Here is a 15056-nt window from a genome sequence, read left to right on the forward strand (position 1 = left end):
AGTGTCCAAGTTATGTGAGGTCTTTTTGGCATAAGATGCATTTGCTGTTGTTGAGTCTTAACCCTGCCGCCTTTATTGTTGCTAAGACTTTGGCCAATCTTTCATCATGTTCTGCCATTGTGGCACCATAAACCAACACATCATCCATGAACACTGAAACGCCTTCCAAGTGTTGTAATAGCTCCAACATTTCTCTCTGAAACAGCTCAGGTACGCTTGAAATTCCAAATGGCAATCTCTTGAAGAAGTTTCTCCCAAATGGAGTAATGAATGTAGTTAATTTAGCAGCGTCAGCAGCTAGGCGGATCTGCCAAAATCCACTTCCAGCATCAAGCAATGAAAATACGCAGACATCAGCGTACTGTGGCAGGATATCATCCATAGTAGGAAGAATGTACTTTTCCTGCTTGACAGCTTTATTTAGTTGTTTTAGATCCACACATATGCGTACTGTTCTGTTCTTTTTTGGTACTGGAACCATTGGGGCGCACCGATCAGTAGGTTCTGTGATAGGTTCTATGACTCCACAGCAAACCATTCTATCCAGTTCTGCCTTTATTTTGGGTAGCAGTGGAACTGATACTGTTCTGGCAGTGTGAATAACATAAGGTACAGCCCCTTCTTTGAGTCTTATGTGTACTGGTGGTGTCTTCAAAGTTCCAACTGTGTTGGGAATTTCTGTAGACGGCTCATCTAAATGTTGTGCCAACCCCATCATAGTTGCAACATCTCGGCTTAGGAGGTTATTAGTCTTTGCACAGATCACATAGACCTTAACGTCATAGTCGTTGTCTCTATAGCAGGTTCTTGCTATGAAGTATCCCATGCAATGTAGATTCTGTCCTCCAGGACCAGTTAAAACTGCTGTTGTTAGCTGGAGACTAGGTGTGTTAGAAACAGAGTTGTAAACAGACTCAGAAATTATGCTGACATCTGCACCAGTGTCTATTTTAAACTTTATCGAGATCCCACTGATTTGTAGTGATGCTTCCTAAGGATCTGTGGAATTTTCCACTTCTTACATTTGTGGCATGCTGCAGCCTTTGCAGGACAGACTGCTCTTTGTGTATGCCCTTTCCCACATCTTGTGCATCTGGGGCTTTTATTTTAGCATTAGATGTTTGGCTGTATATTTGTTTCTGGTATTTTGGAGTTTGGGGTTTCCATTTCTGCAGGGGTTTCTTGGCTATTTCTTGCAGCCTTTTTAAAGCACCCTGGTCTTGGACCTGGCCTTTTATAAGCTCTGAGTTTCTTATCATCTCCACAGCCCTCTCCAAAGTGAGATTGGATTCCATCTGCAGCTTCTGGGACAGGTCTTTATCCAAAATTCCCACTACCAATCGGTCTCTGATCATTTCACTCCTGGTGTCCCCAAAAGCACATTCATCAGCTTTCTCATGCAGCCATCTTATGTAGGCCTCTGCAGATTCCCTTGGTTTCTGATGTCTCTGGTGAAAGCATGCCTTCCCATGAATGAGATTTTTTTTTTGGCACAAAATATTCATCAAATTTCCCCAGGACTAGGAGATAGTCATCTTGGTCCTCTGCAGCAGCAAACTCAAATGATTTAAATATCTGCTATGCTTGCTGGCCCATGGCATAAATCAAGGAGCATACCTGAATTTCTTCCTTCTCTTTATTCAGTTTTGTAGCAATGCAGTGTCTAGAAAACCTCTGCTTCCAATCTGGCCATGCTGCAGGCCTGGTGAAATCAAAGGCCTCTGGTGGGGAAAACTTTGCCATTGCTTTCCTTTGTTTGTTTGTTTGTTTGTTCAGTTGTCCCAGGAGCTCTGCTACTCTGGAGACACTATGAGGATTTCTTAACTTCTGACACCATGTTATTATAGGAGGCTGGGCCCAATGTCCTGTAGGACCCTGCAGAGTTGCATAGCGGAACGGAGAGTATTGAGCGAGCTTATGTGTGTGTGTTTGAATCTTTGCTAAGATTCTACCTTCCCTGCAAATTAGTCAGACAGAGACTTTAAGCTTTAAAATAAGAAAGAACTACTTTATTCTGGAAGTACATGCTTGATAGGAAAGAGCTCTATATCTAGCTAACTAGCTATGCTAGAGCAACGAGCACTGGTCCCAGTACTCGCCCTCATCCTGGTTGAGAGGGAGAGATAAAGGAAAGATGTCTGCTCCCCTCTCGAGAGAGAAAAGACAACTGGAAGGAGGGAAGGAACTGAGATCAACATCCTTCTGCATATCAGTCTAGCAGGAAGGGAAGAGACAGCAGGAGATCAAAGGACAGGTATAGCCTAGCAACCAAGAGGTCTCCTCTCTAGCTACGCCTTTAGCCCCATGCAGTCTCAACCCACAAGTTGGAGTTGAACCCCATATATTCCAACAGTTATATTGATCAGGATGAGACCAAGGATAAAATAGAGCTTCTTTATTTAATAACTCTAAAACAGTAAAACATCTGAGTTTGTTCTGTGTTAGACCTCACCCAGCACACACAACACTGACTCACTAACTTCTGTCTAGCTCCCCGGGCCTAGGGTATGTAATGCCCTCTAGAGAAAGTTAACTCTTTCTTTGCTGTGCATCTAACTTAAAGACACATCTCACTACAACTGCTTTTTCCTTGGCAGGGTTATTACTATGCCTTCCCATGTGCCAACTAGGCTGCTCTTCTTCCAATTATGTACATTTTTCTTCTAAAAGAATCTGTTTTAGACAGAAGACAAGCTAGAAGTCATTTGTTGCACGGGCCAAAATTTCTCTGGCTACTTTCCCCTGTGTGTCTGTGGAGACAATTCCTAAAAGCCCAGATCTTTCTTGCTGATGTCCTCTCTTGGGAGTTGCATGCGTTCATCTGGCAGCTCCCTTGCATTGTCTTAGCTGTCTTCTAGCTAGCTAGCTTGCTTCTTCAGTAGCTAACAACCCAGGGAAAGAACTCATGGACCTAGCCCTTTCAAATCAGATAGCTGAAGTCTTTCCACTGCTACCCTCTAGTGGCTGTCATTTCTTACTGCAGTGACAACAGCACAGAGTGGGTGAGGCAAATGAAGCGAGAGAGAAATCAATACACCAGAGAAAGCGAGGCTGGGAAGAAGGAGAAGGGAGGAGTCGCCTCATCAGCCATTCTTGTCTTACAGGGTCCCAGCTGTCATTGGTAAAAGAGGAGGGAGGGAGAGGATTTACTATTGTGTGAAACGAGGGTGGGGGCAAGGCAGTGAGGGGAAGAAGAGGAAAGGAAGGAAGCACCATTTGTTCCACCTGAGCTTGAGGTTCTTTGCAAGCTGGTACGGCTCCTAGATTGGAGGATAGGAGCTGGCTCTGCCCTTGCAACAACAAGCTGCTCACCATGTCTGGTTATCAGGGCAAGAAGAACATCCCCAGGATAACAGTGAGTGGCTTATCCTATCCTCTCCCCACCCTCGCTTTCGTGTTTGCCTTGTTCATGCATCCCTCTTTGCATTTGTTTCGTATCAGTTAATTCAGCCCCACCAGCTACTACTCCTGTCACTCTGGTTTTGTAAGAAGCTGGTGCAGATTTGTTTCTGAGTCGTTAGGGATAGTAAACAGTCAGCTTGCAAAAGGTGAGAGGTGCATGTGGGGGTAGCCCTGATTAAGCAGATTTTGGATTTTTGTAATCTGCAATAGATGGGTGTAAGGATTTTCATTGTCTCATGCAGTTCAATTACTGTTTAGAAAGACTGTTGTGCAAAGCAATATCTTCATGTCCCAAAGTGTTGCAAACACATCTCCCCCCCCCACGCCTCCCCCTCCATCTCTGTTGTCCATTTCTTTGGGGCATAGTAAGGATTTAGTGACATTCTGTTTTGCAGCCCTGCGTTGTGGGGAGTGGGGTGTCCAGTTCAGAATGTTTGAACACTTTTTTAATGCTTTGAACAGACCTTGTGTTTTTGAGAGGAGCAGATCTGATCAAGTCACGCTAGCTTTTACACTAGACTGTTTTTGTTCCTTTCTTGTTTGTTTGGTCACTAGTTCTTTTTTTTAAGCAGGGACACTGGAATACCTAAATTGCCTGCTGCATAGTTTTGTTTGCTGCATATTTGGGTGCGTCATGTGCTTTGACTGGCACAGGAAAAAGAGGAATTGATTCATCTGTAAAAGTGAAAGCTCTGATTTACAAATGAATATAAAATTTTTTTTTATTGCCTCTAAATAATGGTTTGCTAACATGAAGGAAAAACTGTCAGCTGGAGAACATGGGAGAGAAATACTGTGAAAAGTAGTGTTTTACATCTTTCTTGATGTGTGCCCTGCAGATGCATTTCCAGTGGCTTTATACTCCACCCTGATTTATTGTTGGTGCAATGAATGCCTTACAGAGGGGGTACCCCCTTGTTCTTTAATAGGCCTGGGGTTTATTGTTGCTGGCTTCAGATGGAAGGAGTGCAGCTGTGCTCTGTCTCCAATGCATTTTAATGAAATCTTTTGTGGGATGGGGTATGCGTTGGGGGAACGGGTGGCTACTCCATCTTTGAGGCAAACAAAGGAAGCAGCACAACCAAACACATGCATGCACACACACAGGGAGGGAGAATCTTGGCAGATGTCTTTGACAGATATCTTGACTTCGTAGTGTACCTGTTTAGAGGGCAACTAATTTCCCAAAGGATTTCTTTTTTTGTTGGGATTTATTGAGTGCCTTCTGTTGTTTGCTCATTTCATGGATTTAAAACATTCTGATGTGCAAGACTTATTTTCCTGTCTGTTTTCTTATATAAGGGAGTTAATGTTAACGACGGACAGTAGTTTTGTTTTTGCTTTTTCCTCCTCCAAGAAACAGCCTTTTCCCTGAACGTCTATTGGATCAGATCTTTTTCTTTTAAGGTGGAAAACACTGAGAATTCTGGTCCAGACATCTGGGACTAATTATAGAAAAGAAGTAGACATAAGCAACATATTATTTTACACTCCTGTTTCTAACACATCTGAATTATTTCCCTTCAGCACCATCAACCCTTTTAATATTTAAGCCACTTCTTACCTGCTTTCAGATAAAGCAACTTAGGAGCTATATTAGTATACGCAGTACAATACAATGGAGCAGCCATGTAAAAGTGGTGCATTTTCTTCTCCCTTGGGTCTAGAAGGTGTGACCTACATTAGCTAGCTAAATCCCATGATATTGTTTTCTTTTGTGCTGCTGCACCTGACTGCAGCAGTTTTGCCTGTCTGATGCTGTTTTGCCGGCTGATGTTGGCCGCACCTACTTTGGTATTCAGCATATGCTATGCCTTCTTTGAAATAGCGGGAAGTCCAGACACACCACCCTACTACTTCGTCATCCACCCTACTCTCAGTTTTGTATTCTGGCGTCCTCTGCCACCATGCTCACTATTGTGTGGTGTTTTTGAGTTTTAATTTGCTTCTTTTATTGATGCTATTTTATAATTTGTAAATGTTTTGTATGGTTTTTAGCACTGTGTATCAAAAGTCAGGGTAGAAGTACTGATAATAATACATATGTTCTTAGAATGTGATGTTATGTATTCTCAGCAGCAGTCTCTTAAATTTTGTAATTTTACAAAGCAGTTTGAGGTGTTGCAGCTGAAAAATAAATTGTGAAGTGAGTTGGGCACCTTAAATTGACACATAACTCCTCTGGTAATGTTAATGTTGACAACATACTACTACAGCAGTAGATGAAGTTTACTGTTGTGGGAATATTCCTTGCTCCATACAGAAGGAGCTGCTGGTCCTCTGCAGGCATAACACACTGAGGAACTGCTTCCTGAAGTGTGCTGGGAGATCTTCCACTTTCTAATGGGAGTTGTGTCCCTGCATTTGGAAGGGTGTGTCCAGCCATGAAACTCTCCTATTCTCATGCAACCGGAGGTAATTTCCAAGAGGGAAATGATATAATGTTGTTCAGGATTTAAGCTGACCACTACATTGATTGCCACATGTGGCCAGTGCAGGCTGTGCATACCCCATTGTTTTTTCTCATATGGCAGCTCGGTTAGCAGGGAATTGTAGTGCTGTAGGAGAGCACCCGAGACCCCGAAAATCAACTCTAAGGTATAAGAGTAGTGAGTCCCCTTGTCATCGTAGTTGGCAATAAATTCCCTTGCTAGTAATGGATATTGGAGTAAAACCAGTAATATGTTTCCATGGGCAGTATTGTGTGCCTGGTTGTATGGGTGGGGCTTTGCCTAAATTCAAGCATAACAGTTTCTGAATGATCATTGGGGATAAGCCAAAACCTTGTAGAATGATAGTGTCACTTGTTTGTACCTTAGTCATTCAAACAATCCTACAACAACTTAAATATATGAATCTTGTGTGCTGTTGAAATGCAGTCTGATGAGATGGGAATGACATGTCTGTCTTGTTTTTCACACTGGTGCTCATGAGCAGTAGCTGTATTGTACATATGTTGCTCTTTTCAGCATGTTCTGTGGGTATTGCCATCTTGATTGTGGCTATATATGTGTAGTATGATTCCTCTACCTAGGCATCTATAATCGGGAAGATGGTGAAGTGGACTGAATAGAATGAGTTGCAAATAATATATTGGTGGTAGTCAAACTGTGGGCTTGATTTAGGTTGAGAAGTAAAGGTGTGGGACAAATAAGATGGACTATATGAGCAGTATATGGCTTGCTCAAAAGAGAGTCTTTAGGAACTAAATTACAAGAACAATTATACTATGTTTAATTTTGTATTCCCCCCCCCCAAAAAAGCCATTGTTATTATGTGCCTTCAAATTGATTTCGACTTATGGCAACCCTATGAATCAACGACCTCTAATAGCATCTGTTATAAATCACCCTGTTCAGATCCTGTAAGTTCAGGTCTGTGGCTTCCTTTAGGGAATCAATCCATCTCTTGTTTGGTCTTCCTCTTTTTCAACTCCCTTCTGGTTTTCCCAGCATTATTGTCTTTTCTAGTAAATCATGTCTTTTCATTATATGTCCAAAGTATGATAACCTCAGTTTCATCATTTTTAGCTTCTAATGATAGTTCTGGTTTAATTTGTTCTAACACCCAATTATTTATCTTTTTCGCAATCCATGGTATTGGCAAAGCTCTCCTCCAACACCGCATTTCATATGAGTTGATTTGTCTCTTACCCACTTTTTTCACTGTCCAACTTTCACATAGCAGGTAAACTAACTATACTGTAGACAATTACTGAATCTTGGATGGGATGCTGAGGGCAAATTCAGTCACTTTGGATCTGGAACATTTCATTAGTTCCCCCCTCCCCCCGTGTGTTTAGTAGAAGGCTGTCATCTCCATTTTTGGCAGGGAAATGGAGGGCTGAAGGTAAAGTGACTTGCCCAGATACATCAACTATGTACTTTTATTTTTAGACCAGTCTTCCTTCTACGGCCCATCTCTTTTCCTTACATTGTATTCCTGTGTATAAAAATATGGTGTAGGGGATATGTCTACAGTACATACCCAATTGGGAAACTCAGTGAAAAAGCACCTGTGGAGTTGTGGTTTCTGACAGTAATCACACCACCAGGATAATGCATGAAAAGTGCCTGAACCACCTTGTAGATTACCTGTATCCCCATTTGCTTGCTCCTGTAGTTCCCAGAGATGGTAGTGCTTAGATTTTCTTCATAAGAAGAGGAGACATGACAACACTGTCCTCTACAAGAAAGAGTTGTATTGTTGCCATTGCATTACCTTTGCAATTTTTTTTCAGTAAGAGGAATGACATTTAAACTCTGATCTTCTTCCAAGCAATGTGCCTTGTAGACCGTATACTATACATGTAAAGTATTATCTCTCAGAAGCTAACCTGTTCCTTTTCAGACCTGAATCTTGAAGCATTTCTGAATATCCTATGGCCTGCCAAGGGCTGCAGAGGACTGGGAATTGCTTGTGAGCGTTATCTGGGTTAGGAAAAAAGTGACAATGGAGAAGTGATGGTTTCTGAGGAAGCTTACCTTTATTACACACATCCAGAGCGGTGTACATAGGGCTCCTTGATCCAGCCAACTTACTGGATTGCTTCATTGCTTAGTTTCAACATTAGAATTTCACTGTGTGCTGTGAGACCATTCTCTACAACTCTGTGTTGTACAGAGTGACTGTATGAAATTGCATTTTTCATACTTTTGCCAAGTCAGGAAGCTGCTCTGATACATGTATGTTTTATACTAATTTAACATACTTCATTGGCCACTTATCCAATACTCTGAAACATGAGTATACATCTGGGAATTGCACCTGTGCCTGTAAAAGGTCCATGAAAACATCATGAAGAAGACAAAATGAACAAACTGTGGACCTGTTCCAGCAGTTTTCCTCTGTGTACATCTGCTGCCCAAAACTGTAAACTGTAGTTCAGAGGGTTTTTTTCCATAGAGATTTGTATATGGATGAAAGTCCTGAGAATCTACTTCAGTTTTTCAAAAGTAGTATAAGAAATGAACTTGAGATCAGGTTCAATTTTATTTTTTAACAGAAAAAAGCTGTTCTTATAACATGGGCTCTTCTCCATTTTCTCTCTCTCCAGTGTTCATATTATTATAAAAGTCAAATATAGATGGGTCCCCCAAGTATGAGGAGCAGGTAGGGAAGGCATGGCCTTTCATGCCATTTAAAAGCAATTTGAAAGATGAAATAAATAACAAGCATATGTTAAATGCATCCACTGCCGATATTGAACTCTGATTTTTACACCCATGTGATTGTCTGAGGAATATCTCCCATTGTGTTTTAAAAAAATCCCAGTAAATAGAGAAGCTTTGTGGCTCTTGTGCTAAATTTGTGGGTTTTGTTGATGCTTTGGCTTCATTTCAGAGATAAAGGAAGTGTTCGATTCAGGAACTAATGTGGGGAGTGGGAGTAAAACTCAGTGAATTGGCATGGGGCCAAGGCACTTGAAATTACAGAAGGCAAGTGGCTACCCATACCATATATTTTCCTTCACAGACAGAAAATACATAGGAAAGACACTTGATAGGAAGTTGACCTTTTATCTTGGTGATTTTAAATCAGTGATTTATTTTAGATAAATCCATCTTGCTCCAGACCACTCTCTTTTTAGGGAGCAAGCTCATAATTGCAAATCTGGGCTGACCACCAGGAACAATTGTCTAAATTGATCTGTATTGATTTTAAAATTATCAAGAAAAAGGGCCAATTTTAATTCGAGTTTCCACTCTTCTAATTCATCTAGTAGCATGCATACTAATTGGTTGTTGTAACAGTTAAAACATATCTTTACAACTAAATAAAGCCTTTATACTTCCTAAGAACATAATCCAAAACCTCTGATGTAGCCCACATGTCTTTTGCACAAAAGGATGTGATGCAAATTTGGAGCAATTATGAAATTAGAAATTTCTGTTTAGTGTTCTTTGTACATATGCAAGGACACTAAGTAAGATCACTTACTTGAAGTTTAAATACCCATAACTGTCCAGAAACAAGTATTTATGTACTTATTATACTTATATCCTGACTTTCCTCCAAAATGTATATGACAGCTTACATGGCTGTGCCTCCTCCATTGTAGCTTCACAACAACCCTGTGAAGTAGGTTAGGCTGAGAAATCGTGACTGGCCCAAAGTCATTCAGTGAGCTTCGTGACCAAGTGAGGATTTGAACCCCAGCTCCCTCGTCTTGCTCCAACACTAATCACTACACCATTCTGTCCAATTCAGTGATTTCTTCAGGATGTGGAAAAGGGAAAATGCCCTTTGGCATCTAAATATTCATAGCTTGCTCAATGAAAATTAGAATACATATAACTTAATGTATCTTTCGCTCGGGAGAGGAAATTTTATTTGAAATGTATTGTTCTTTTACTGTATGTTGTTGAACTGTATTTTGTTGACATATGACTTGGATTTTAATATGTATTTTGTATTTTCCTTTTACGTATGTTTAATTGTGGTAGCCTATGGCTCTGAGCAATAAAGATTCATTTCATTTCAACTTAATGTGTCATGGTTGTAATACTTGATCTTGAAAGATAGATATGTTTGTATTTCATTCCTATTTTTATAGAGGAGTCAAGTTTAAATGCAGTGATGATAATTATATAGCCAGCAAGGATTTTTCACATTCCACAATGTTAAATTGAAAATACCCCCCCATGCCATTCTGGTGCTTCCCATAAGCTCATTTCAAAACAAAACCTTACAAAACTTATAGTCCTGAATTCGGAAATGCTTGCTTAACAACCCTCTACATTTTCATGGCGATACACGAAACAGAGAGAATCGAGAGTTCAACGTGTAAAAAGAGAGAGAAAAACCAGACCCCTTTTGGACTTGCTTCTGTCAGAGTTCTCTTAATTTGTTGAAATTAATTAAAAATCAACCATGTTCACAGAGTACCTGTCACCCTAATACTGATCTTGCCCCATACTCTGACCTTCATCTTCTGCAGCTTAAAAGTAAAAAAAATATGCCTGGCTGATTTTTAATTAATTTAAGAATTTTAGCATTGAACTCAATGATAAAGCTGGGCATGCTCAATAAGAACCAACTGTCAGTGTTCCAAAAGCCAGACTCACAGCTGCTTGGCTTGACTAATCGGGGCTACACCCAGGCCAGATATTTATTCTACTTGAAACAGTCATGGTTTCCCCCAAAGAATCCTGGGAAGTGTTGTTTGTGAAGGGTGCTGAGAGGAGACCCGTATTCCCCTGACAGAAGCTCCAGTGGCCAGAGTGGTTTAAGCTCCCTGATTGAAGCTCTGTGAGGGGAACAGGGCATCTCGTAGCAACTCTCTGCACCCTTCACTAACTACACTTCCCAGGATTCTTTGGGAGAAGCCATGAGTGTCGAAAGTGAAATAAAAGTCTGGTGTGGATGTGGCCAGGGACAGCTTTGGTTTAAATTTGGGTGGGAGGCTACATGTGCCTGCTGTAGAATAAAAAGGTGGGGGAAAGGCCGAAAAATAAAGATACTGTTCACAATTTCCTTTTGGAAAGGAAAGAGGCTGCCCTGTGCCCATCCACCTAATCTCCTCCTCTTCCTCCCTCCCATTCCCCTTCCTGCCCCCCCCAGTCAGTTTCACCTATCCTATGCATGATTGCAGGGGAGTAAATCCCACTGAACTCAAAAAGCATGCAAATGATCAAACATGCCCGCCCCTCCTCCTCCCTCCTATCCCCTTCCTCTTGCCCCTCCCCTCCCCCTTCCTTCATCCCTCCCCCCTCCCCTTCCAATCCTCTCCTTCCCCCTCCCCTCCTTCACCTCCCTTTTCCCCTCTCTCCTTCCCTCTACTCTCCCCCTTCTTCTCTCCCATGGCCAGTTTTACCTATCCTAACCATGATTGCACGGGAGTAAATCCCACTGAACTCAATAAACATGCAAATGATCAGACCTCCCTTTCCCCTCCTTCCCTTTCCCTCTCCCTCCCCTCCCCTCCCCTCTTTCTTTTTCCCCCTCCCCGGCCCACTGCAGCTCTCCCTCCCTCCCTCCCTCCCATGGTCAGTTTTACCTATCAATAAACATGCATATAATCAGACCTGCCTTTCCCTTCCTTCCCTTTCTTTGACCTCCCCTCCCTTCTTCCTCCCCTCCCCTTTTCCTTCTTCCTCCTCTCCTGCCCACTCCAAGCTTCCCTCCCCATGGTCAGTTTCACCTATCCTAAGCATGATTGCAGGGGAGTAAATCCCACTGAACTCAATAAACATGCAAATGATCAGATCTGCCTTTCACCTCTCGCTTCCTCCTCCCTTCCTCTCTTCTTTCTTCCTCTTCCCCTGTGCACTCCAGCCCTCCCTTCCTCCCTGCTTCTCCTCAACCTCCCTCTTGGTCAGTTTTACATATGCAAAGGATGATTGCATGGGAGTAAATCCCATAAACATGCAAATTATCAAACCTGCTCTCCTCCCCCTCCTGCCTGCTCCCATCCTCATCATCCCCTCCCCATCTCCTGTGGTCAGTTTCACCTATCCTAAGCATGATTGCACGGGAGTGAATCCCACTGAACTCAGACATGCAAACGATCAAGCCTGCCCTCCTCCACCCCCTCCGGCCTGCTCTCATCCATCCATATGATTAGATGTTACCAAATTCTTCCAAGCTACACAGGAAGTGGATTGGACTGTGAAAGACCAACCCAAATTGTCTTTGCATTTTGACAAATTTGTAGGGCAGTCCAATATCTCAGAGAGGAGGTCAGGACTCCTGCTCCCCTGGTGCATTCACTATAGCTGCCCAATTTCCCTGCTTTTTGATGTTTATAAATATAAAGTTTTTAAAGTTTATAAAGTTTGATTTAAAGTGATATAAATCAAATAATAATAAAAGTTTGACAGAAATATCTATTGGCTAAAGTTACGTTCGTAAACTGCATGGTTTTTTGCCTATTAGTGAATAATGTTATAGATTCATTGCATTTGTAAACTTGTAACATGTTTGCACTAAGTTTAGATTTCCTTCTAAACTTGGTTATTTTGGAGGAGGTTATTATGACTAATCCTTTTTAAAAATGTTTTTAGAAGTTTAGAGATTTTTGCTAATAGTGATTAGTGATTTTTTACTAATCCACCCTGTGTGCATAACTCATAACAGATTTTTATAGACACTAGCTGTCTCCTTAAGGAATCTGGCAGGGGTACAGGAAGTTTCTGTATCTATCTTGGGGCTAATTCACATGTCTACAAACAGGATTTCCGTTACAAAGCTATGCAGACTAGTTTGTCTATGTAAATTGAATGTTTGCATGATGAACTGCTCATGTGAGCTAAAACAAGGGTAAATGGCATGCACAGTGAGAAAATCCATGCAGTACATCACATTCATGGCAGTGCTTTATGCTTCTAGTGAGTCACAAAGGGCTGAATTGTGCTACTGTTTTGCCTGTATACATTCAGTCTTAGCCAAAAGAAACCTGTCCATTAGCATTCCACATGCACCCTTTTTTTCTCATAAAGCCAGTGTTGTTTTGTGCAAAGTTTTTTAGAGGGCAGAGGCAAAGAAGCATACTTACATTGGCTTGCATCTTTTAAAAAACTAGCTATCTGTCTTCTTGGTCATGCTTCTGCAGGCAGGCAGTACTACTGTTTCTTCCCATAGAAATTTGTAGGGGGGTAGCCAACTGGGTCTGTGCTCTAGTAGTCCATTGCAATTTATGCTGTAATAAATATGTCTGGGTATTGGGTGTATGACTTGTTCTGGGAGAGGTTGTACTTCTCCTGAGGAATAGGTTTGTAGTCTGGGAATACTCCTGGATTCCAACTTGCCAGTAGAGTTCCAAGTGGCTTCTGTGGCTAGGAGTGCTTACGCCTAGCTGAGGCTGATTCACCAGCTACAGGCATTCTTGAAATGGGATAGCCTGACCTCAGTTGTTCATGCTCAGTTGTCTTCCCATCTGGACTACTGTAATGCACTGTATGTGTAGCTGCCCTTGAAGATGGTCCGGAGGCTGCAACTAGTGCAGAATGTGGCTGCTAGGCTGGTAAGTGGGGCAGCCTGATGGGACCATGTGTAATTAGTTCTGAAAGCACTGCACTGGGTGCCAGTGAGCTACTGGGCCCAAATCAAGGTGTTAGTACAAGCTTATAAAGTCCTAAATGGCTTTTGCTGTACTTATATGCCTCCAAGTTGATTACTACTTATGGCGACCCTATAAATCAGCAATCTTCAATAGCATCTTTTCTTCAATAGCATCTTTTATAAACCACCCTGTTCAAATCTTGTAAGTTCAGGTCTGTGATTTCCTTTATGGAGTCAATCCATCTCTTGTTTGCTCTTACTCTTTTCCTACTCCTTTGTGTTTTTCCCAGCATTATTGTCTTCTCTAGTGAATCTTGTCTTATTATGTGTCCAAAGTATGATAACCTCAGTTTCATCATTTCAGCTTCTAATGATAGTCCTGGTTTAATTTGTTCTATGACCCAATTATCTGTCTTTTTCACAGTCCATGGTATCTGTAAAGCTCTCCTCCAACACCACATTTCAAATGAGTTGATTTTTCTCTTATCCGCTTTTTTCACTGTCCAACTTTCACATCCACACATAGAGATCGGAAATACCTTGGTCTGAATAATCCTAACTTTAGTATTCAGCGATACATCTTTGCATCTGAGGACCTTTTCTAGTTCTCTCATAGCTGCCCTCCCCAGTCCTAGCCTTCCAGTTTCTTGACTATTGTCTACATTTTGGTTCATGACTGTGCCAAAGTATTGATAATCCTTGACAAGTTCAATGTCCTCATTGTCAACTTTAAAGTTACATAAATCTTCATTTGTCATTACTTTAGTCTTCTTGACATTCAGCTGTAGTCCTACCTTAAATTTCATCACATTCATTTCAAATTGTTACTGTTTCTGCTAATAGTATGGTATCGTCTGCATATCTTAAGTTATTTACAGTTCTCCCTCCAGTTTTCACACCTTAGCCACCTCCTCCTCCTCCTCCTCCTCCTCCTTCTTCTTTATACCATGCCTTTCGGCCAAAGCCCCTGAAGGCAACTTACAAAGAAAAATAAACACAGGTATAAAAATACAATATAAAAATACAATAAAAGCAATACAATTTACAAAAATTAAATTAAATAACAAACAACATTATAATAACAAATAAATTAAATAACAAATAACATTATCATTATCGGCACTGCCAAGAATGAGGAGGAAAGTGGAGAGAGAAAAGTTCTTCTCCCTCTCTCATAATACTAGAACTCATGGACATTCAAAGAAGCTGAATGTTGGAAGATTCAGGACAGACAAAAGGAAGTACTTCTTTACTCAGCGCATAGTTAACTATGGAATTTGCTCCCACAAGATGCAGTAATGGCCACCAGCTTGGATGGCTTTAAAAGAAGATTAGACAAATTCATGGAGGACAGGGCTATCAATGGCTACTAGCCATGATGGCTGTGCTGTGCCACCCTAGTCAGAGGCAGCATGCTTCTGAAAACCAGTTGCCGGAAGCCTCAGGAGGGGAGAGTGTTCTTGCACTGGGGTCCTGCTTGCGGGCTTCCCCCAGGCACCTGGTTGGCCACTGTGAGAACAGGATGCTGGACTAGATGGGCCACTGGCCTGATCCAGCAGGCTCTTCTTATGTTCTTATTATTTGTTACAGCGAAGCTGTTTGATGTTTCAATGTCTTCCTCTCCATGTCCTAGGGCTTGCTCAGTTGCTGCT

The 15056-nt window shown here is 41.6% G+C and overlaps 1 protein-coding gene across 3 annotated transcripts in view; it reads left to right on the plus strand.

Moving 5' to 3' along the window:
- DPYSL3 (dihydropyrimidinase like 3) overlaps window positions 1–15056 on the plus strand; it is a 122175-nt gene that overhangs the window by 58857 nt on the left and 48262 nt on the right. Inside the window, exon 1 of one of the 3 annotated variants that reach the window (XM_061616934.1) lies at window positions 3035–3121. The exons of 1 other annotated variant lie outside the window; for it this stretch is intronic. Coding sequence is in view for 1 of the 2 variants with exons in the window: in XM_061616933.1 (XP_061472917.1) it covers window positions 3314–3355 (42 nt within the window). In the remaining variant the exon portion in view is untranslated. Of the gene's footprint in view, window positions 1–3034; window positions 3122–3142; window positions 3356–15056 lie in introns of those variants that run through there. One more of the 3 variants, XM_061616933.1, reaches the window with a different exon arrangement.

The sequence above is a fragment of the Rhineura floridana genome, chromosome 3, assembly GCF_030035675.1.
Source record: "Rhineura floridana isolate rRhiFlo1 chromosome 3, rRhiFlo1.hap2, whole genome shotgun sequence".
Classification (NCBI taxonomy): domain Eukaryota; kingdom Metazoa; phylum Chordata; class Lepidosauria; order Squamata; family Rhineuridae; genus Rhineura; species Rhineura floridana.